This window comes from Hakea prostrata, chromosome 7, assembly GCF_041222555.1.
Source record: "Hakea prostrata isolate BN-2017 chromosome 7, UWA_Hpros_2, whole genome shotgun sequence".
Lineage (NCBI taxonomy): Eukaryota > Viridiplantae > Streptophyta > Magnoliopsida > Proteales > Proteaceae > Hakea > Hakea prostrata.
The window spans coordinates 25,094,346-25,115,326 of NC_142606.1; the positions used below are offsets into that span (position 1 = coordinate 25,094,346).

Sequence of the window (20,981 nt, forward strand, 5' to 3'; positions counted from 1 at the left end):
AGGAAGAGAAGAGACTAGAATGTTTAGTCACCTTTATCCTATGGCACTTGTGGTTGACACGCAATGCAAAAGTCTTCAATGGTGCTAGCCTACTACCTGAGGAGGTCATTGCCAAAGCAACCCGAATGGCGGATGAATTTTTGGAAAGTAATAAGAGGGTGGCAGTTGTCAAAAATATGGAACAGCCTGGGGCAACACTTCCCCAATGGACTCCCCCACCACTTGGCTTTTCTAAAATAAACACAGATGCAACCTTCAGCAAATCTTCAGGTAAAGCAGGTCTTGGTTTTATCATTAGAAATGATGGTGGTCAACATTTACTTGCCAAATCGATTCCCTCCTCTTTTCTTGACATTCTTAATGGAGAAGCACTAGCGATGCGTGAAGCACTTAAAGAAGCAAAAGATAGGGGCTTTCTTGATGTGGTAGTCGAAGCTGATAGCAAGGAACTGATTTCATTATTGAGGGATACTACCAAGACTGGTCCTCTATCTACACAACCACTGATTTCTGATGTTCTCTTCTTGGCATCTCATTTTGTGAGTTGTAGTTTTACTTATATTCCTAGGATGGCCAATGTTGTGGCCGATAAACTAGCAAATGTGGCTTTGTCGATTCCGAGCTCGACATCATGGCCTAATACCACTCCGTGGCTGGATGACTCTGTGAACATCCCCACGTGTTTATCTCGGTTCCTTGAATGAAAGAGTTTCATACCAAAAAAAAAAAAAAAATAGTAGTTCCCACTTCCATCCCTATTCTTTAGTTATATGAGGATTCAAAATCAATTATCATTGTCATTATCCATCCATATCATTCTTAACACACATTTTCCAAGTATACATATGAATCTATGACATTACACAATTTCTTATTATGATATACATGACCTATGAATAATTCTGCCAGTCCCAAGCCTGGTCTAGGAGAGTCAAAGTGTCAAGTTGGCAGGCTCAGCCAAACCCTTTTACATGACCCATCAATAGGGTTCTTACCCCATACAGATCTGATCATCATCAAACTCCCAATGGATCTTTAGACTCCTCATTCCCATTTTTATTAGAAGTACACACACGCATTCATTCATTTTCCCAAAATCATCCCATCTACCCATTTTTATTGGAAGTACCCACACACATTCATTCATTGTCTCAAGAGTACCCTCAACTCATCCCATCTACCCATTTTTATTAGAAGTACATGCACAAACATTCATTCATTGTCTCAATTCATCTCCATCTAATACTGATGGACATGCTTCACCCAATCTGGATGGAGAAATATAGAAACTAAGAAGGGTTTTTAAGAAGTTCCCTTGCAATTCTTCCTTTGGCACCTTTGGGGAAGAAACCTCCTGGAATGTGCTCATTGCCTGTATTGTAGAGGATCCTCAGGACCTCATTGGGAGTTCTTGGGTAAGAGAGAGAGAGATAGTTTGCAGATAATACATTACTCGAAGTACGATTGTCGGCACCTAACTCAGGTGGAACAAAGACTCCTTCATCCTTGATCCCACACTTACCCAGTTCGTTCCTCAGCTTTGAGATTCTGGTTGTGAACTCCTCCACTGTTATGTTGTAAGGTTCAACTACTTCCTGGGCCCTCTCGTATAAGTATGTTCTTATCACTGCATCTTGCCCACCTTCCACCCCTTCCAGACCTGCCAATAGCTGCATTTAATAATTTTTAACAAATCAATTGAGATCTTGATAAAAAAAAAAATATATGTAGTGCTTTTCAATCATGAATCCATGATTAACTAAACTACTTACGGCTTTTGCTTTGTACCCAATGAGGAATGGGTTAGTTCCCACGTAACCAGTAAGTCCCACATAAGGTATATAGTAGGAAGCCAACATGAAATTGATACTGTTACGATATGGATCGGAGGGAGGGTTCAGTGGGTGTTCGAATGCCTCATCCATTAGCTTGGCAAAGTTATGGGAGCCCAGATTCAACAATGGCCTTGGGAACCCTCCAACTGTTTGTTTAATTGCCCTAACGAAATAGTATTCAAACAAGTTAATAAACAAAATCATGCTGATCTAATGTATCAAATGTACATAAAAGAGAGAATTGAAAGACCTGACATGGCCGATTTCTTGGTAGCCAAACTCAGTGATGATACCCAAAGTGAGATTATCAAGGTTGGCTTTCATGACACCAATGGGTGGTGGACCGGCCATGGCCAACTTGGGAGCAATCTTATCAAGCCCATATCCCAGTGCCGCCCACAAGTAGAACTCGGCTTCGAGGTACTCAATATTCAGTGGAAATTGCATGTAGTCCACATCTTCTGGAACGAGAGGAACTGCATGGGCAGGATGATATGGTCCACATGTTGGATGATGAGAGCCACCATAGCAACAGTAGACTAAATTGCCTAAGATGATGAACAAAACTGAAAGCCGAGAGTTGCAGAACATAGAAGACACTGCCATTTTTGCTGTGGGAGACACAGATGGCTTCCAGATGTATTTATATTTGATGGTTCTCAAAATCTCACTAGGTTGTCTGTATTAAGTAGTAGTTGACATGCACCAATCGATTCATCACTGCAGTTTTAACAACCGATTTAAAGTGATCCATCTCACTCCTCTTTTTCAAAATTTCATTGAAGAAGCAATTTTCACATACACGTTTGTATCTACTTCTTTTTGGTCAAGTACACGTTTGTATCTACATTTCTGCAGTATCTTGAACTTTAACTCTTTGAAATTAAGGACCGACAGCAAAACTAAAACAAATTTGAAAAACCTTAGCTTTCTAGACACGGCCATCGCAGAAGTACTGGAACCAGGACCGGATGTGCTACATTAGTCTATAAGAATCCTGAAGCTTGTGGTTTTGAACCCAACCACGAATGCAAGACATATATGTAGGTTTTAGCTGGTTTCACGTAATCATGGTTGATTTGGATACTTGAAAGGAGTTATTTAACAACACAAGAAAAGAAAGTCTTTTTGCGGTGGAGTAAAGGAAAGTCACTGCTTTAATGTGTGATGGTGATGGAGATGCAACTGATTAAGGTTTAGTTCAAAGGAGCCCTACCCGTTACCCTTTCCCCTTTGATTTGTTCTTCTTTATTCGTCTTCAACCTTTACAGGAGTCATTTGCAGGTATCTTGCAAGATAAGTTTATCTTTCTATAGACCTTCTTTGGTAACAAACAAAGAGGAAACAAAGCTGCAACCGCTAAGTTCATCGTTGTGATGGTGATGGTGATGGAGATAGAGAATGAACTTAGCGTGCATGTTAGGGATTCACTTTTGTTCCCAGCTCGATTACTTGTGAGGGTTAGGTTGAACATGGACCTGTTTTGACATATTACCCAGTTTGGGAGTTCTATCATCTATGCAGAGGCTTGAACCAACCCTATCCAATGGATTGACCAATTCATCTTATTAAAATCTATATATATAACATATATTTTCCATTGAGGTAATATATAAGCATATTGGTGTAGAACCACATTAAAGATTTAATGTCTTTTTTTTGTTCGTTTTATTGAAATCTCCATTATTTTCTTCTATATAATATAAAGTTCGGACGTTTCCATTGGTTTGCATGTTAAGATCGTTATCATTTTTGCCAAGTTGCACGCAAGTTGTTGGGAAAAAATACCTACAGACGGTTCACTATTTTCCTTCCTGAGATCGACAGAGAAAAAAACAATACAAAAATGTATTCGTAAATAGTGCCTTGTGAATAGTGCCGGTGTGGGGCCCACATGAATAGTACTTTTGTGGGACCCTCGTGAAGGATAACAAAATAAATAAGAAGCAGACACGACAATATACGTGGTTCAGCTTTGCCTACATCCACGGGCGTAATGGGATCTTCACTATGAGAAAGTTGAAATACAACACTTGTACAGTGCTTGGATTTACAACTCAACCTAACCCTGTATCCAAAACTGGATACCCGTGTACACACGCTCTCGAACTCACACTCAACTCTAGGAGAGTGGTCCCACACTTGCCTTACCTTCACTTGTCTTACCTCTCACTTGGTTTGCTTGCCTCTCTTTGTTTCTCTGCAATCAAGCAAACCTACCCACCCCTATTTATAGTAGGAGAGGAGAAGAAGAAATGGACGTTGCCTATTTCCCTTGCCATTTTGTCAAAGGACTTACCGTCCATATTAATGGGGCTGTCTCCAAGTGATTTACAGATTAGGAGAGAGAGAAGGAGAAATTTCCACATGTTTGTCAACAAACATAATCCCTCCATTAATGAGGAGGACTTTACACAAGTATCTCAAAATTCTGCTGAAATTGCATGAAGTCCACATCATCTAGCAAAAGGGTATCGCATGGAAACGATGATGCGGTCCACACAATAGGGTATGATGATGAACAACACTAAGGAGCTAGGAGTTGCAGAACACGCAAGCCATTATATATACGCTAGGGTTCTTACAACATACAAATCTTATTATTATTATTTTACAAATCTTATTATCACCACACATCCAATGGATGTCTAGAATCCTTATTTCCATCTGAATACAAGTATACATCTCTCTCTCTCTCTCTCTCTGCACCTCCAATCTTATTCTGATTGGCATGCATGCATCAACCAATGGAGGGAGATAGAAATGTGGAAATTAAGAAGGCTGTTTAAGAAGTTTCCTAGCAATTTTTCCATTGGCACCTTTGGGGTAGAAACCTCCTGGAATGTGCTCGTTACCAGTGTTGTAGAGGATCCTCAAGACCTCATTGGGAGTTCTTGGGTAAGAAAGGGAGCTATAGTTTGCAGATAATACATTACTGCAAGTACGATTCTCAGCACCCAACTCAGGTGGAACAAAGATCCCTTCATCTTTGATCCCACACCTACCCAGTTCGTTCCTCAGCTTTGAGATTCTGATTGTGAACTCCGCCACTGTTATGTTGTAAGGTTCAACTAATTCCTGGGCTCTCTCGTATAAATACATTCTTATCACTGCATCTTGCCCAGCTTCCACTCCTTCCAGACCCGCCAATAGCTGCAGTTTAACCGTTTAAAACAAATTAATTGAAATCCTGACTAGCTTTTAGCCTTAAATAATCGCTAGCTGCTACTTACGGCTTTCGCTTTGTATCCATTGATGAAAGGGTTGGTTCCCACGTAACCACAGAGACCCACATAAGGAATAAAATAAGAAGCCAGCACGAAATTGAGACTGTTGCGGTATGGATCAAAAGGAGGGATCAGTGGGTATTCAAATGCCTCATCAATTAGCGTGGCAAAGTTATCGGAGCTCAGATTTAACAGTGGCCTGGGGAACCCACCAACTGTTTGTTCAATTGCCCTAATGAATAATGTTCAAGCAAGTCAATAAACAAAACCATGTTAATCTGTTGAATCAATTGTACATGAAAGACAGAGAGAAGCAGAGAGTCACCTGATATGGCCAACTTCTTGGAGGCCAAACTCTTCCATAATGGACCAAGTCAGATTATCAAGGTTGGCTTTCCTGGCACCAATGGGAGGTGGCCCACACATGGCCAACTTGGGAGCGACCTTATCAAGTCCGTATCCCAGTGTTCCCCACAAGAAGAACTCAGCTTCCAGGAACTCAACATTCAGTGGAAATTCCATGCGGTCTATATCTTCTGGATAAAGGGGAATCGCATGGGGAGGATAATATGGTCCACATACTGGATGCCCAGTAGTAACCCAGTCAAGAGAACTGCCATAGCGACAGCAGAGTAGGTTGCCTAAGATGATGAACAACACTGAGAGTTGGGAATTGCAGAACATAGAACGCATTCCCATTGTTGCTGTGGGAAAGATAGACTGCTTCTGGATATTTATACCTGAAAATTCTTAAAATCTCACTTGGGTTAGTAGATGTTGTTGTTGTCATGCATCAATCATGCCGTAGCAAATAATCATTCCTCTTCTTCAAATTCCGTTGAAGCAGCAGCTTTCCCATTTCATCACTTACTTAAAACTTTTTTCCTCCTAAGATAATCATGGGCCACCAGCAAAACTAATACAAATCTGAAAAACGTATGCTGTATCAGATAGGGATATCATGAAAGTGGACAAGGGATACATGGGACGATTCTCTGTAGAGGAAATATGGAAATTACCTTATTCTTCATATAAGCTGAAATCCTTTTTATCCAACTTCATCTCTCCATGCCAAAATTTTCTAATGGGGTGTACTATTATGCAAATTTGAGAGAGATTTAGGGTGGCATGCATTTTACCAATTATCGTGTGGTGCCCATGAAATTTCTCCCTTTTTTTTAGATTCTCCTTTATGCAATCAAATCGAAAAATGATTAAAAGTGAGACAATATGGTTTTTCAACTTCAGTGAAAGAGGTAGTGTGTATGTGTTTCTAGTTTGGGGTGGGTCGACTCTTCTGATCGTCTTGGATCTATTGCCCATGCTAAGAAAGCCACAAGGACTGGTTTGATGATGGATGACCAGAAAAAATTAAAAAAATAAAAGTGTCTTTTTTGAAGGTTTCTTCAAAGATATTTGTTTGGCGTAGATTGACTCTCCTGATTATCTTGGATCTATTGCCCATACAAAGAAAGCCATGGCCTCTGAATATTTTGAGATCGTTGCGTAAAATTGTTAAGAAATCTAAAGCTTGTACTTTTCGCCCTTTTGGAGTCATACCAATCCATAAGATGGGTTTTGTAGTCAGGCTCATCTAATATTGAATTGCGCTAGGAAAATCAAATGGTCTAATTTAAACATTTGCTGAATTATGTATATGTCGTAAGTAATGAATTTTCTTCTTTCATCCCAAAAAAGAAAAGAAAAAACTGAGAGCTGTGAGTTGCAGAACGTAGAAGACATTGACATTTTTGCTGTGGGAGAGCAGATGGCTTCCAGATGTATTTTTATGTTAGATGTTTCTCAAAATCTCATTAGGTTGTCTGTATTAAGTAGTAGTTGACATAATGACATGCACCAAATCGATTCATCGATGCCATTTTAACAACTTTGAAGTGATCCATCTCACTTTTGATTTTCAAATTTCATTGAAGAAGCAGTACTTTTCACATTTACGTTTGTATCTTCAGTTCCCAACTACCTTGAACGTTTCTACTCTTTAAATCTAATGACCAACGGAAAAACTAAAACAAATGTGAAAAAAAAAAGTACCGGAACCAGGATAGTAAAGATGTGTTACAGACTTACAGCTGATGGTTTTGAACCGAGCTCGAGTGCAAGACATGTGGGTTCATGAGCTGCTTTCGCGTAATCATGGTTGATTTGGAAACTTGAAAAGAGTTACCTAACAACGCAAGAAAAAGAAAGTCTTTTTGATAGAAGGAAAAGAAAGTCACTGCTTTAATGTGTGATGGAGATGGAACTGATTATTTGTATCTTTAAGGTTTAGTTCAAAGAAGCCCTAACCGTTACCTTTCCCCCTTTGATTTGTTTTCTTTATTCGTCTTCAACCTTTTCTGGGTTCATTTGCAGGTATCTTGCAGGATAAGTTTATCCTTCCATAGAACTAACCCTTCTTCGGTAAGAAACAAACAAACAAAGAGGAAACGAAGCTGCAACTGCTAGCTTTAGGTGATGGAGAGCTAGAGATGGAACTGATCATGCATGTTGTGATTCACTTTTTATATGGAATATCATCTTTAATTGATTTAGTATAGAGTATGATACAAGGTATTCATAGGAATTATAAGAATACAAGGTAAGTTCTAGAAGTATCTAAGCTCCTAACTGTCAGCTGGTGGTGTAGGCTCATCAGGCTCCCTCAAGCTAATGGTTTTTTTTTCTTTTTGGGCCAAAACCAGCTGGTCTAGTGTAGAGGCATGACGGACACTAAGACGTCGAGAAGAAACCAAATCATGAACAAAGTAAAAGTCAATTTTTACGTACTTGATACGAGCATGAAAATCAAACTAGCTGTCATATAGTTCACTCCAATGTTGTCACACACCATATCAAATGAGCATCCGATAAAAATACACCAATCTCCCCTAAGAGAGAACAGACCTAATCAACTTGGTAGCAACTGAAGCAATAGCATGATACTCTGATTTAGTAAATAAGCGAGACACAATTAAGCTTGCGAGAACTCCAAGAGATGATGTGAGAACCAAGAAAAACACAAAAGCTAGCAGTGGATCGATGATTATCAATGCAAGTCAACATCAAAGCAAGCAATTAGAGTCATAGAAGACTGGCGAGGAAAAATAGACTTATAGAAGAAGTTCCTCGAAGATATCTAAGTATTTCTCTTCACGGCACTCCAGCGAACATCAGTGGGGGTGTATAAATTGTGCAATACGATTCACAGCAAAACCAATGTCAGGACGAGTATTTGCCAAGTATTGAAAGGCTCCAATAGTGCACCGATACTTAGTCCCATTAGAGAGAAGAAAACCATTAGTAAGAGAAAGAGAAACAACCAGAAGTCATTGGTGTAGAATAGACTTTCCATCTCCCATTTTCGTATGAAATTATAAATGTGAAATGTATTTTTTGTTGAGATAATAATAATCCAGTTTGAGTATGAATCGAACTAGACGAAGGCCTTCACACTTGAGGATTTCTACTGGGCTTAACAATAGAGGCCCATGAACTAAAGCTTCCTGCAACCCATCAACCGAAGAAGGATTATGTGGTCCAGTTTGCAAAGTATCATGCAGCTCAGAAATATCCCCTGGTTCAAAAGTAGCCTAAGGTCCATCACTAAAGGGATGCTGAGGCCCATCACTTAAAAGGATTCTGAGGCCCATTACTTAAAAGTATTATGAAACCCATCTCTCAAAGTGTCTTCCAACCCATTTATCATCCTTGGGCACTCTTTGTTTGTTGGATCTGAAGTGGGGTGGAAAAAAGTTTTAAATAGTAAATTTTTCTATGAAATCCCACAGTGTGGCTTGTTTCATTTAGGGCATACGTCAAGCTAAATCTTGATACCATGTAAGGATATCGTATTCAATTGAATTAGTAGAGTACATATATAGACAATGGCAGAGCCACGTTGAGGCCGAGAGCCATGCCCCCGTATTTTAAAATTTTAAAATACCCCAATATTTTTTTTCCCTTATTTCTCTCACTTTACATGTGAAATACCACTATTTGGTAAGGGTGTCAATTGAGTACCAAAATCGTTTAACCGTATCGAACCGAGCTGTCTAAAATCGCATCCTACTGCACAGTTCAAAATTCGGTACGATACATACCGAAACCGAATCTCTTTTGTACTGTTCCAATTTTAGGTACTCATACCGTCGGTATGTATCGAAACCGTACCGAATTGGTACCGTACCAAATTAAAGGATATAAATGTAATTTACAATTAAAACACTTTACATTTACCCTATCCATAATTCCCTATTTCAATTTTTCGTTTCGTCTTTTTACTCGCTTCTTAGATTTACTTGTTTTGTCTCTATTAATTAGATTTATTTATTTTGTCTTTATTAATATCAAATTCTATCGATTGTTTGATCTTAATTTCCTTAGGATCTTAATGAACTAATAACAAAAGTGGCATGGGTTTGTTTGTACCAAAAGTGTATTGCACTAAATACCTTGTTTAAACCGTTTTTGCAAACATCAAAACCATACCGTACTATGTAATTTCGGTACGATACGGTTCGATTTTCGGTATTCAAAGTTGGTACCGTACTGAAATTGTACCAAATTACCGAAACCATACTGATTGACACCCTTACTTAATCAATATCGGATGGTTATCATTATTCTCTCATGATCTCCTCTTTTATTTCCTATTTTCTCTCTTCTTTTTTTTCTCACACGTCTCACAAAATATTGGAGTAGTTTGCAAACATTGCTGTTTTCTAAATATTCTCCACAATTATCAGGTATTCACTCTCTCTTTCTCAAATTATTCTCCTCTCTCTCTCTCACCCATGATTTTGCTAATATTCTTTTTAGAAAGTATAATTGAATTCTTTTTTTTTTTTTTTTTTTTGTAATTTTTTAATTCATTGTTCTGTCTTTCTCCTAAAATTTTGATTTTTTTTTTTTTGTAAATGAAACATCGCCTGATGGGTGCGAACCCAAGACCTCCCCATGGGTGCAAACCCAAGACCTCCCCATTGATTTTATAGGATCATAATCATTGTTTTTTTTAAAAACTTTCTCTTAAAATTTCAATTCCTATTCATAGAAATTTAAATTTATTTTTAAATTTCAGCCATCAATTTTATCAGTTCTAATTGTAATAATTTAATTTATTTTTGAATCCCAAAACTTTCGATTCTTACTAATAACAATTTAAATTTTAAGTTTTATTACTTAGATGTTTAGAATTTCGGCCATTAATATTATGAGATCTAATTATAATCATTGAATTATTTTGTTTACTTAATTTATAAAAATTAACTGTTTTTCCCATATTTAATTAATAGACTTCAAATTTATATATTTTTTCCTACAATTTTTTCCCAAAATATCTTTCCCACCTTTTTCTTTCATGATTTCTTGAATTTTTTTCTCCCACAATTTTGGCTTCTTTGTTTTATTTCAATATATTTTTTATAATTTACTTATAATTGTGTTATCAATATTTTAGTCCTCCTATTAATTTACCTAAATTTTTAATATGAATCCCACGTCGGAATCTAAATAATTTAGATGTGGGACCCACAGTGGGTCTCGCATTGTTTCACGTAATATGTATGGTGAAAAGACATTAGTGCTCGTTCAACGGAGAAGTGATCTAGATTTATTATTCGCCCTCCCCCACCCCACCCCCCAATGTTCAATCCTGACTCCGCCCTGTTTATAGGATTAACAAGTATACAAGGTAAGATCTAGAAGTATCCATACTTCAAACTATCAGCTAGCAGTGTAGCTTGAACACTTATGTTCCCAACTTGATTACTTTTGAAAATTAGTTGAACGAGCCTAGGGGTGTCAAAACCTAACCCGAACCGGCTCGTTATAGCCCAAACCAGCCCACACCGAAGCTTAATGGGCTGTGTTTGGGCTGAACAACCTCAGCCAGCAACGGTTCGGGCTGGGCCGGGCTAGCCCATGTGCAGCCCGCTAGCCCGAACCGTTTGGCCCGAAACCAGCCCTAACCCGAACCAACCTGTTAAACCCATTATAAATAAAATAAAATAAAATAAATCTAAAAGCCAAGAAAACCCCCAAGTTTCTATATGTTTTCTTAATTGTTTTGCTTTGGAATATGCAAACAAGAAGCCTGTCAAAACCTTCGCCATTTAGAAGATGGGTTTTAGTAAATATTTAGCAAATGTGTTATCATTTGAAAATCTTTTAATGCTTTATTTTGATCCAATTTTACAAGTGTTAAGAAGGGGAAGAAGAATAGGCAAATACAACCCACTAAAATTAATCAAGATGCTAGATTTCTTTTGTATATTAGTTCTATAATTTTTACTTCTTTGTAAAAAAAGAGTTACATTCAACACAAGAGATTTGAAGATAACTTAATGCTTATATGTGTTTACATGCTTTTGATAAATTCCACACATCAACAAAGTACTCAAAACATACCGCTAGTAAACCCAAACCCAAACCGTTAGTAAACCCAATTCGAAACCATTAGCCCAAACCGTTAGTCGGCCCGAACCCAAACCGCACCGGCCCAAAACTGGCCCGAAACCGTTATTTTCTTAATGGGCCGTGTTTGGGCTGAGTGCTTTTCAGCCCGAAACCGGCCCAACCCGAACCGTTGACACCCCTAAATGAGCCCGTATCACCTCCCTGTGACGTTTTTTAACCACAAAATTGGGTGGGCCCATGTGAGACCTATTGAGGTCACACCTCTAATTTTTTTTTATTACTATTCAGATACGGATCCCACACCAACTTTGTGGTGAAGAAGTTGAGGGAGATGGGTTTCACGCGAGGATCTCAAAATTCAGCAGAAATTGCATGTGGTCCTCATCTTTTGGAAAATGGGTATAATATTGGGACAATGATGAGTCCAGATCCTCTCCACCAAGCATGCTTATCAACCGTCCATCCACATTTCCCGTGAGTTTGACACTGTGACACATAATTTGAATCCTTTGTCCTAGGAAGAGGATCCCCGACCCTGTTCCCGCCTCCCACCCTTACAATAGGGTGGGGCCTGCTATGCCGGACTTGACGCTGACAGGCGAGCCCCATCGGGCCTCACCCTATTGTGAAGGTGGGATCACGGGAGGAATCCGGATCATCACCCCGTCAAGGGAGCACTCTATGCTCTCGACGGCTTTACCACCACAAATCCTGTGAGACCCACAGGTAAAAAATAAATAAATAAAAATAAAATAAGAACCCATAACCCAACCCCTGGTCCCTTTGCTTGTATTTATGGTGGTAAAGCCGTCCGAGAGAGTGCTCCCCCCAGGGTAGCTGATCCAGACTCTCCCGGGAGTAGGTTGGTGGATCCTCTTAACTCTCTGACACAAGCCTGCCAATGTGTAAAAGAGTGGAGGATAGGAGAATGGCAGTTGGGTGGAAAGGATCTGCATTAGACGATGATATGGTCCGCCCGCTGAGAGCTTGGAATCGTAAAACATGGAAGCCATGATATATCCATGAATAGAGGGCTCTTACACCATACACAAATCTTATTATCACCGCTCCTCCAATGAGATCTTTAGAATCCTTAGTTCTGTCTTAATACTAGAATACACACTCTCTCTCTCTCTCCACCCCCTCATCTTATTCTAATTGGCATGCATGCATCACCCAATGGAGGGAGATAGAAATAAGGAAACTAAGAAGGGTGTTCAAGAAGATCCCTAGCAATTTTTCCATTGCCACCTTTGGGGTAGAAGCCTCCTGGAATGTGCTCGTTGCCCGTGTTGTAGACGATCCTCAAGATCTCATTGGCAGTTCTTGGGTAAGAGAGAGAGTTATAGTTTGCAGATAATACATTACTGCTAGTACGATTCTCAGCACCCAACTCAGGTGGAACAAAGATCCCTTCATCCTTGATTCCACATTTACCCAGTTCGTTCCTCAGCTTTGAGATTCTGATTGTGAACTCCTCCACTGTTATGTTGTAAGGTTCAACTAATTCCTGGGCTCTCTCGTATAAATACATTCTTATCACTGCATCTTGCCCAGCTTCCACTCCTTCCAGACCCACCAATAGCTACAGTTAACCATTTAAAACAAATTAGTTGAAATCCTGACTAGGTTTTAGTCTTAAATCATCGCTAGCTTCTACTTACGGCTTTCGCTTTGTATCCATTGATGAAAGCGTTGGTTCCGACGTAACCGGTGAGACCCACATAAGGAATAATATAGGAAGCCAGCATGTAATTGAGACTGTTGCGATATGGATCAAAAGGAGGGATCAGTGGGTGTTCAAATGCCTCATCAATTAGCGTGGCAAAGTTCTGGGAGCTAAGGTTCATCAGTGGCCTTGGGAACCCACCAACTGTTTGTTCAATTGCCCTAGTGAATAATATTCAACCAAGTCAATAAACAAAATCATGTTGATCTGTCGAATGAATTGTACATGAGAGAGACAAAGAGAGAAGCAAAGAGTTACCTGAGATGGCCAACTTCTTGGAGTGCAAACTCTTCCATAATGGACCAAGTGAGATTATCAAGGTTGGCTTTCCTGGCACCAATGGGAGATGGGCCGCCCATGGCCAACTTGGGAGCGATCTTATCAAGTCCATATCCCAGGGTTCCCCACAAGAAAAACTCAGCTTCCAGGAACTCAAGATTCAGTGGAAATTGCATGCGATCTATGTCTTCTGGATAAAGAGGAACCGCATCTGCAGGATAATATGGTCCACATACTGGATGCCCAGGAGAACCCGAGTGAAGAGAGCACCGGTACCATAGCAACAGCAGAGTAGGTCGCCTAAGATGATGAACAACACTGAGAGCTGGGGAATTGCAGAACATCGAAGGCATTGCCATTGTTGCTGTGGGAAAGATAGGCTGTTTCCAGTTATATTTATAATTGATAATTCTTAAAATCTCACTATAGGGTTAGTGTACGTTGCAGTTGTTTTTGACATATATGTTTGTTTTTAAGTTTCTTCACTCCCTTGAACTTCCTCATAAGAGAATCAAGGACCACTAGCTAATACAATTTTGAAAAACACTTGCTATATCAGATAAGGACATCACAGAAGTGGAGCCCAGATCGGATGTGAAGCTGATGGGTTTGAACTGGAGGAATAGACAGAAGACGTGTGGGTTTCAGCTGGTTTCACGTTACCATGGCAGAGTCAGAGAAACTTTCCCAGAGCAATAATCGATTGGATACGTGAAACTGTGAAACTGTGAAACTGTGAGAAAGGAGAAAGTTCAAATTGTTTCCCCACATGCTTAACTACCCCTTAAAAAATGATTCAAAAAGGAAAGAAAGTCTGTAATCATTCAATGTGTGATGGTGATGGAGATACAACTAAGTACTGTATATAACTGTGAGGTTTAGCGTAATGACGCCATAAACAGTTGCCTTTCCCTTTTAACCAAAAAATTAAAAAAGTGTAACCATTGGTCTTCCCATTGAATATGAGATCCGAATAGGTACTTGCCTTCTCATCAGTGTGGGGATATGCTCCCGGGTGATGTGAGAGCCTAACATACCCTAACCCTTATAAAGAGTCCAGACTTGCTATCCTTATAGTATAGGGAGCTAGGGGACAATTACACACTATTGATAGGGTGGGGTTTCACTTTCGAGACGTGGTCATTTGGTTTCGAGTCTCACCAGTTGCTTGGGTGCTACGTAATTAATAGACAGCACTTGCAACGTACGTCAAGATCGAGATCTCAACTGTCCATTTTCAAAAAATGTTAGAAACATACTTTTGATGAAATCGGTCGAAATCTCAATCGAGATCTCGATCTTGACCGTATGCTGTACAGTGTTACCCATCTCACCAATCCCTTTCTCGGGCTTTAAAAAAAAAATGAATTCATAGGAATTTTCGTAAGGCTTAAGGGAAAGATTGCGTCTACGCAAACAGTAAAACCATGCAGGGAATATTTTAAGGTTTAGTTGATTTTGTTGTCATTTAACCGTTAAAGAAATCATTTGAAAGACGAAAAGATAAGATACATGCTTCACCTACCACAAAAGTTTGATTGCTGACATAAATTGCAATCCTATAAAGGTGGGTCAAGAAGATGCAACTGGGCCCAGGAATATTATCATGCAAATTACCTTACCGCTTGGGGTAAGCGGCTGACATGGATACTCAAAAACATTGACTTTTCTTTTTCTTTCTTTCTTTTTTTTTTTTTTTTTTTATTAGGAATTTCCTATATACCAGGATGGGAATGAAAATATTAATGCCGCCCAAATGGTGGGAAGTTGGGCCTTTAACCACTTTACTAATCCACCATTGGCCTCAACAACATTGACTTGGACACCGCCTCACCGCAAGTCTATAAGATCAATGTGGATGTTGCATATGACTTGCACAGTGGCTCTTCAGGGTGTGGTTTTATCATGCGAGATCATTTGGGAACCCCTAGAGAGATTTATCCAGTCCATTTCTTTGTTAGAAATGGGCCATCCATTTCCTTGTAGATGTGTGACATGTGTCCCAACATCACATTAAATGGTTGAAATCCATTTATAAGTCACATCAATCAATTAGTATTGCACTCTCTACTCCTAGTATTGTATCTTCAACTCTCATGGCTGAGGCTCAGGCTATGCATACGACAGTTCTCTATACTTTTGGTGAAGGAGTGGATTCGGCAATTTTTGAGACTGATTGTTGTGAGCACGTTTGCCTTCTTAATGGGGGCACCTCCACTCCCCCCCCCTCCATTGGATATTGTACCCATTACACGTGATATGTTGGAGGTAGTGCAACGCTTTATGCAATGCTCTTTTGTTTATTTTCTAAATGGAACAACTTGATTGCCGACCACCTAGCATGGAGGGTCAAGTCGGTGAATGGCTTAACTATTTGGCCTAATTTCGTTCCTTGACTATAGTCTTTATGTAATTCTATTCCCTTGGCTTCACCTTCTAATTAATAAATTTCTTCCACTTGCCGAGTTGGTGTGGGTAACCAAAAAAAAAAGATATTCATTATTTATCCTCTCTAACTCAATATCTTCAATGGATCCCTTATAAAATTTGTTAGGGATAATTACTATTGGCCCCCTGTACTTTGATTTTATTACTACTGTATCCCCTGTACTTATTAAAATTGTTAATCCAACCTTTATTTTGTCTATAATTACTATTGCCCCCTACCGTTAAGTTCCGTTAGTTTACTGAAGATGTGGCATGTTTATGTTTTCTCAAAAACCCCAAAATATCCTAATAATTATTTACCCTTTTGTCAAGTTACAGTAGTACCCTTAACTAACTGTGGAATAAAAAGTAACTATAATCCGTTTTATTCTAAAAAAAACCACCAAATAAAGAAAGAATGATTAAATAAAACTCAAATAGAAACCGAAGAGGAAGGAAAATCGAATTCAACTCAAATTAGAAACTGAATATCACCTAAAATAAATTCAAAATAAATGAAGTTTAGTGAACGTGGGAAGCCAAATTGGATTTGTTTTTTCTCATTTCTTTAATTCAAAATAAATGAATTTTTTTTTTTTTTTTTTGGATATGAGGTTCATCCGAGCCAGCTTGCACGCACCACGATTTACATCCTCAAGGGAGTATCACCTAAAATAAATTCAAAATAAATGAAGTTTAGTGAACGTGGGAAGCCAAATTGGATTTGTTTTTTCTCATTTCTTTAATTCAAAATAAATGATTTTTTTTTTTTTTTTTGGATATGAGGTTCATCCGAGCCAGCTTGCACGCACCACGATTTACATCCTCAATGGAGCTTTTTTATATTAATGTTGTCGAGTGGGTGCGAACCCAAGACCTCCCCAAGGAAGTTGGATCTTTAACCGCTTTAACATACCACCTTTGGCAAAATAAATGAAGTTTAGTGAATGAGGGAAACTAAATGTGATTTGGATTTTGCCGATTTCATTAATTCAAAATAAATGAAGTTTAGGGTAAAATTGACATTTAATCTGATTTTTATAAATGGAGTAGCATCCTCTTTTGATTTCTTAATTTTAATGAAGGGCAAACACTACAAAAAAATTTGGTTTTCGTGGCGGTTTTTTCCACCACTAAAAGTGGAAAAAACCGCCACCATTTGTTTCGTGGCGGTTTTATAAACCGCCACAAATCCGCCACGGAATGCGCCGCAGCCATTTAATACCGGCGGTATTAGCTACCGCGCGTGTAACATATTATTAGTGGCGGTTTTATAAAACCGCCACTAATAATATGAATATGCCGGCGGAAAATACCGCCCCTAATTGGATATACACGAATGAATTAAGTATATCTAGTGGCGGTAACTAAAAAACCGCCACTAATTATATTGTTTTTTAGTGTCGGTAAGGACACAAACCGCCACTAAATGTCCATATTTAGTGGCGGCAAGCTAGGGAAACACCACAAATTATCTTTTATTCAGTGGCAGTTTTATAAAAACCGCCACCAATAGTGTTCAAATTCAGTATTATATTAATGTGGATCCCCTTGTGATTTCCTGCCCATTAGTGGCGGTTTTTGGTTTACCGCCACCAATTACGTTGATTTTTTTTTAAAAAAAAATACCCTATATTTGCTATTATATTACATTTATTCCTGAAAGTCAGTACAAATACATGAATACAGAGAAAATTCAAAAAAGCTAATAGTATTTAAAGAACACAATTTAAGAAAAATAAATACGATACATATTAATCAAGTCAACAAAAACTACATGTAGTACTCTACTTGATGTTACATGTTAATCTAAACACCAACAAGAGAAGAAGAACGACACAAAAAGGAATAATCCAATCACATTTTGAGGCTGCAACAGCATCAACAGCTAGATCTTGTCCAACCACTCTTGTCTTCACTCTCTCTGCAAGGCTAAGCAGCCACTCTCAGCAATAAACAAACAAATTAATATTAGAAAGCAATTGACAACACAAGGCTACTAAAAACAATACAGCATCATGATAAGCCAAAATGAGCAAATTATGCAACATTAGGATCAGGTTAACACAACACTGACAGAAAATCAAACAGACTCAAATGATGAGCTAACACTTAACAATCAGACTTGCACTCTGTGGCTTCAGCAGCATTATTTCTGCAGACAAGAGCAAACAGCACTGTTAAACAATTCAAGATGCAAACACATGACACTGCCAGCTGCGCTACTTCTACAATTCATCTCTTGAACAACAGCATTGTAGTCAGTTTCCTTGAAAATAATAGCATAAGATGGCCCACAGAAAATTAGTTATTAAAGAAAGCCAAAGAACCTCACAGTTTCTTTGGCGGCAGACATCACAAGGAAGCCAGCTCCCATTTCAACTTCCTGCAACCCAACAACTACGATGCCAATGGATGTTGCTGCAGAACCTAACCAAGACATAAGTGACTCAGGAGAGGCTCTTCCTTGTCCAACATTCCAAGTACCTATCAGTAATTTGACATTTTCTAGCTTTCTGTATTGCAGTTCTCTGCTAACCAATTCTGATCGTAATATATTGTCAAGTGGACCCGGAGATTTAATGCTCCAGCCACGAATACCACCATGGTTAGCCAATGTAAAGGCATAACCAGCCCCAACCGCTATTTTTATAACAGAACCGTTGTGGGCAATATTCCATCCTCCAAGTAGCTTGCCCTCAAGATCCAGCAGTTGAATGGTGCCACTCGCATAGCCCACCCATATCCGTGATCCAAAAGTACAAAAGCACTGAACAGGAGATAAGTGGTGTTGGAAATCTTGCAACCTATTTCCATTTCCATCCCACTGCACAATTAGGTCATTCAAACATCCAGTCCAGATCATTCCATCTATTGTGTGGAATCCCAAGGCCATATCTTAATCCCAAGCCATTCCCCATCCCTTTCCTTCTCACCTAAATCAACCCCAACCTAGTGCAATTCACCCTAGCACCTTCCCTTCCTGATTCTGAAACTCCAGCCCCTCTCCCTCATCAATCATAGATAATCCCCTTGTCCTCTGTTTCTGCACAAGCAGCAGCACCTCTCCTTGATTAAGCCCACCTCACCAGCCTTTCTTGAACCCTTGTCTCCAAATTCATAACCATGTCTCCCTTTCCACCACTTCAAACCCCAACCCTTGTCTGTAGCTTGTGTTTCTTGGATCGATCACATCTCCACGCGAGAACCTGCATTTGTCAAATGTCACTTTTAATTTTGTATTCTTCTACATTTAAATATTGTTAATTAAGCCCCATCAAGAGCTTCCAGTTTAGGAGTTTTTAAATTAACAGAGAGGACCATAGAGGTAGCAAAACTCATAGCATGTCTTGGTTGACTTAAACCAATGTAATCTGAGTCAACCCTTGTAATGTTCAACTCCCACTTTTGTTTGGTGAATGGGTTTTGAATTATGAAAGTCTAATACTTTTCTGTAGTTAGTCAAACACCAGGAATATAACTTTAGATTTGTTAAGATAATGCAGATATATTAACAATCAAACCATAACTGTAGCAATCTCAAGTGGTGGAGAGGCAAATATTTTCATTTCTCCATGATAAGCCATCATGTTCTTGCTGTCAGATCAACCAACAAACCTGGAAACCAGCCGGCCTTGGCCTTTAGTCATCATTTTCAGAGAATTTTAATGGAAGTCTCCAAATGTCAAATCTAGTTGCTACTTCTCCTTTGGAAGTTCCCTGTAAAAAGAAAACGTCCTTTGCCAACCATTACTATCTTCAATCATAACTTACAACTATTCTTAATCAATGCTATATGTCATCATCGAATTATATTTAACATGTGACTTTGACAATCGAAGATCCCAAGTTAGATTGCCTTTCTTCTTTTGGAAAAAAATTAAGCTGTCTCTCATAGGCTTCTTTGATAATAACATTTGAGGGAATGCTTCAACTCTTTGTAGATTATATTGACAGCAGAACCAAACACTTAGCATAAATCAGAAACAAAATTAAAGCTTAGGTGATTATGTTATAACAGAAACTACCACAGCCAGCCCTCAGGATATTAAGCAGGGACAAGAATAAGATCAATGAGGAACATCCTAACGATTACTACATTACCATGGAGGACTGGATAAAAGAGAGGAAACTTTGAGATAGAGCATTGGAATTGCAGGAGAGGGACAGAATCATGAAGCACACACTCAAGTCAGTAACCCAAAATTACTTTGTAATTTAAAACCTCCTTTCCAACATTGGGTAGGTTCAATTATATAAAGAAAAACAAAACAAACTAGATTCTAACACACAAACTAGACTTCAATACTCAAACTAATTTCTCATCATCATCATCAACAAGAAGCACAACAAGCCCTGTCCCAAATAAGTGGGATTGACTAGATGGATTTTGACTTCCAATCAGCTCTATTTGAGTCACTTATATGAATCACTCATAAGTATTAAAAGCTTGACCAACTCAACTATCCAGCAACACAATGAATGGGAAATAAGAACAAAAAGAGTGAACAAAAGAGTGTAAGAGCACCTCTTTCATATCAAAACTAGATCGGCTGAAGCATGATTGCCACGCTCCATCATTTTAATCGGCCATAATCCATCTGCAATAGAATGGTTGTATATGATTTAGCTCGGACATTTTAAAACAGAAAAGGGAGTTGGGGACCAAAGAGGCAAAATTTTGTATTGCACACTCGAATCCCTATCAACGGAACAAATAAGATAAACCAACACCATAAGGGTTCGAATGGTTTTCCAAATCCAATTTTTCATTCTGATTAAATCAATCAATTAGACAGAGGCACAAAACAAATGCGGCTTTTCGCCATCGATTTACATACCGCCCTTAGCAAATTATATGTTAATGAGCAATTTTACTGATCTACAGCTATCCGTAAACAGAAAGAAGCCTATGATATTCATTACATTCTCTTCGGAAATTCTCTGAACAAAATACCTAAGTACTCTGTAACTTGTAGACCACTCTTTGTACTGAAATAATAGAATTTCTATTGTTCAGTATAGTTTGGGTTGCTCTGATATTACAAAAAAGGATTTTTAGATGGG

General features: G+C 38.7%; 3 protein-coding genes across 3 annotated transcripts; all 3 read right to left on the reverse strand.

Moving 5' to 3' along the window:
- Positions 1–840: 840 nt before the first annotated feature.
- On the reverse strand, positions 841–2,441 carry LOC149010775 (ferritin-like catalase Nec2). Its single transcript, XM_089163653.1, has 3 exons — positions 2,086–2,441; positions 1,773–1,998; positions 841–1,670 (listed from the first exon to the last, which is right to left on the reverse strand). Exons 1-3 carry the CDS (start codon positions 2,439–2,441, stop codon positions 1,290–1,292), a joined length of 963 nt encoding a protein of 320 aa, XP_089019779.1. The 3' UTR covers positions 841–1,289.
- A 2,166-nt stretch (positions 2,442–4,607) lies between these two features.
- LOC149010776 (ferritin-like catalase Nec2) lies at positions 4,608–5,761 on the reverse strand. The gene is made up of 3 exons (XM_089164151.1): positions 5,388–5,761; positions 5,069–5,294; positions 4,608–4,988 (listed from the first exon to the last, which is right to left on the reverse strand). The coding sequence occupies exons 1-3, from the start codon at positions 5,759–5,761 to the stop codon at positions 4,608–4,610; spliced, it is 981 nt and encodes a 326-aa protein (XP_089020277.1).
- Positions 5,762–12,317: 6,556 nt separating this feature from the next.
- LOC149010777 (ferritin-like catalase Nec2) lies at positions 12,318–13,861 on the reverse strand. Its single transcript, XM_089162339.1, is given in 5 exon segments — positions 12,318–13,064; positions 13,144–13,369; positions 13,467–13,744; positions 13,747–13,816; positions 13,818–13,861. Coding segments are annotated over 5 exon segments (984 nt in total). The 5' UTR covers positions 13,847–13,861; the 3' UTR covers positions 12,318–12,683.
- Between the last annotated feature and the right edge of the window lie 7,120 nt (positions 13,862–20,981).